The sequence below is a fragment of the Arachis ipaensis genome, chromosome B01 (assembly GCF_000816755.2).
Source record: "Arachis ipaensis cultivar K30076 chromosome B01, Araip1.1, whole genome shotgun sequence".
NCBI lineage: Eukaryota > Viridiplantae > Streptophyta > Magnoliopsida > Fabales > Fabaceae > Arachis > Arachis ipaensis.
In genome coordinates this window covers 8,414,633-8,418,311 of record NC_029785.2, presented here as the reverse complement: position 1 = coordinate 8,418,311, position 3,679 = coordinate 8,414,633, and the positions used below count along the sequence as shown (strand labels likewise).

Below are 3,679 nucleotides of genomic sequence, written 5' to 3'. Positions count from 1 at the left end.
TTTTTATTGCGTATTACTGTTATGTGATGTAGTTTGTTTTATTTATTTCTGATGTAATTTTTTAAATTAGTCAATATTATTGTGTCCTTATTGTTCATGAAAGTGACCGTTGCAAAACTAATCGTTAAGTAGCCGTTGCAAAACTAGCCGTTAAGGTACTTATTGCAGACACACTTATAAATATCAACTATCAATGACTCCGCAACTCCACTTCAACTCTTGTTTCTCACCTCGAAAGAGAACTAAAAATTACATTTCTAGATATGGCTAGAAATTTTGGTGATATTTTTAATGAGGTTTTGTATGGCAAAAGAAGACGGCAAGATAACACACTCATAGATAATTGGATCGATGAGTGTTTACTCGAAGATTCAGAAGAAGAAGATATCGATAGAAGCTCTATCCCAACTACTCGTAGATGGATCAACAGAGATCGAGAAGCAGGACATGATCGCCTTTTCCAAAATTACTTTACAGATGAACCGGTGTATAATGCTGACATTTTTCGACGGAGATTTCGAATGAAAAGACATGTGTTCTTTCGGATAGTAGACGCTCTCTCAAACGTCTATCCGTATTTCCAACAGAGGGTTGATGCAATTGGAAGAAGAGGCTTGTCGCAACTCCGAAAATGTACCGCTGCGATACGAATGTTAGCATATGGCGTAGCAGCTGATGCTGTTGATGATTATGTGCGCATAGGCGAGAGCACTACAATTGAATGTTAGGAAAAATTTGTTGAAGGTGTCATTTCAGTGTTCGAGGATGAATACTTGCGAAAACCCAATCCAAATGACGTACGACGCCTGCTACAAATGGTGGAGGGTCGTGGCTTTCCTGGCATGTTGGGTAGCATTGACTGCATGCATTGGCAATGGAAAATTTGTCCAAAGGCGTGGAAAGGTATGTACATGAATGGTTATCGTGGGGTTGCAACCATAGTACTTGAGGCTGTAGCATCTTCAGACCTTTGGATATGGCATGCGTTCTTTGGAGTTTCTGGTTCAAATAACGATATCAATGTGTTAGATCGTTCTCCAATGTTCGATGATATTCTAAATGACCGTGCTCCGGAGGTAAATTATACTATTAATGGTAATAATTATACTATGGGATACTATTTAGCAGATGGTATTTATCCTGAATGGGCCACATTTGTCAAATCAATCTCAAAGCCACAAGGGGAGAAACGCAAGTTATTTGCACAATACCAAAAAGGGCAAAGAAAAGATGTGGAGCGAGCATTCGGAGTGTTGCAAGCACGCTTTACAATTATACGTGGTCCAGCTCGTTTTTGGAAAAAGAAGAAGCTTGCCAACATAGTGAAAGCTTGTATTATATTGCATAATATGATTGTTGAGGATGAAAGAGACATTTATGCAGGAAATTTTGCTTAGAGTATGATGATGTCGAAAATGGCTTATCACAACCTCAGCTGGGAGAAGAAGATTTTGCATCATACCATCAATTTCTCCAAAGAAATGCCCAACTTCGAAATAGGCAGCAGCATAGACAATTGAAAGAGGACTTGATTGAACACATATGGCAATTTCACAATGTTTGTCGTCAACTATAGAGCTTAATTATGTTTTTCTTTGTATTAAGTAATTTTACAAGTTAGTGTAATCCCGAATTATATATTGTGTATTATTGTTACATATGAATTTATTTAATATTAATATCTTTTAATAGTGAATTATTTTTAAATTTATAAATTTAAATTACATTATTCAAAAAAATTAATTACATTAATTTTAAGTATTTTAATTAATTAATTAAGTGGGATCACAACAGGGACTAAAGTTAGTTCCTCCTAATGGAGAAGAGAGATGCTTTGAGTTCCTATTTACTGTTTATGATGCAAAAGCTGATGTGGAGTTACTTTTTATGACATAAATAAGAATTAGGATGAGTTCCTACTGGAGATGGTCTTACTACTTTACTTTGCTTGAAAGTTCTCAATAAAAATAAATAATGAAAATAGGATAAGAAATAATGTATTCAACATACAAGACCAGTTATGGAAATAAGATGAACATACATCTCTACCAACCAAACAAACGCACACTTATTTGATCTTACAATTAACAACTTGATTTTATCTTTGCCATAGTTTTTGTTGTCATAAACCTTCAGTTGCATATAGGACGAGAAGTAATGGGAACAAGGCATAGATTTTCTTTTCTCATTACTGCCACTCCAAAAATTTCCGACATATCCAAGTCCTGAATCTTCATTCCATCGGGAAGCTTCCAATCAAAATGATACAACAACATTGCAAGTGTAGACTCAGTGCTCGCCACCCCAAACGTGATTCCTGGGCACATTCTTCTTCCGGCACCAAAAGGAATGAATTCCAAGTTGTTTCCTATGTAATCAATAGTGCTATTCATGAACCTTTCAGGGTTGAACCTTTCAGGCTCAACCCAATGATTTGGGTCTCTCCCAATCGCCCAAGCATTGATTATTACTTTGCTTTTGGAAGGTATGTGATATCCATTGATCTCGCAATCTTGTCCACATTCTCTGGGAAGTAAAAATGCACCAGGAGGGTGCAATCTCAGTGTCTCTTTCACAACTGATTTCAAGTATTTTAGTTTTTCAATGCCATTTATTCCTTCTTTGTCAAGTACTTGTCTTACTTCAGCTTGTGCCTTCTTCATTATCAATGGATTCTTAATCATCTCTGCCATTGCCCACAATACGGTTGTAGCTGATGTCTCTGTTCCGGCTGCAAAAATGTCCTACAACCATAGATCAAGTTAAACTAATTAGTAATATTCTAATTAAGTTTCTAAGAAATTTAATCGGACATTTTAGACCTCAATAAATTTAAATTATCAAATCAGTCCTCGATATATATTAATATATTATTGACTAATTTACCGCTTACAACTGACTTAAAATTCCAAGGGAGCATTGCTACTTTCATAACAGAGCAAATTTAATTTTAAACACTGGTTAACAACTTGTATTTCTTAATGAGTTACACAATTTTCGGTTCATGTTATTATAATTGAGAGAGAGAATATTTTTATCTAAACTAGTGTGTCACTTCTAAATATTCAATGAGGAGCTAATGGCTTATTTATACAATGTGTATAATGGATTATATGAGTTACAAAATAAATATCACCCATAATATTCAGAATAACCATCCGAGTACTAGGGATAATTAACATCTTATATCATAAAACTACTTATCTCAAAAGTTTAAGCTGATTTTGAGGTTTACCCCCACCTTTCGAATCTAGAACTCTAATACTATGTCAAGCTGATAGAAAAAGGTAACACTAATGGTTATATCTCTAATACTCCCTAAACCTTTATTGTATGCATTGTACAAATATTCTATTGGCTCCCCATACTTTCTCATAATTAATTTATAACTATTTATTACATTGTTATTTTTATCTCATGAATACTTTACTGAAGTGTCATGTTTATGTATGAGACATTTTAAACACGATATCCGTTTGACATGCATGTCTTAATAAAAAATTAATTTTTTTAAACACGTTTGGACATGTATTTAATTTTATTTTTAATATGTATTCTTAAAATAAATTTAGAAATAATATATATTTATTAAAATAAAAATATTTTAAATATTTTATATAATTAAAAAAATAAAAATAATTAAAAATTTAATTTATATTTTAATATATAGTTGATGTTG

General features: G+C 33.2%; 1 protein-coding gene and 1 pseudogene across 1 annotated transcript in view; one reads left to right on the top strand and one right to left on the bottom strand.

The window, feature by feature from the left end:
* On the top strand, positions 264-1,609 carry LOC107645676 (annotated as a pseudogene).
* The window catches only part of LOC107618623 (cytochrome P450 71D9), a 4,579-nt gene continuing 2,855 nt past the window's right edge, over positions 1,956-3,679 (bottom strand). Inside the window, exon 3 of the mRNA XM_016320768.2 lies at positions 1,956-2,744. Within this exon, the coding sequence (XP_016176254.1) occupies positions 2,133-2,744 (612 nt within the window). The 3' untranslated portion in view covers positions 1,956-2,132. The remainder of the gene's footprint in view (positions 2,745-3,679) is intronic.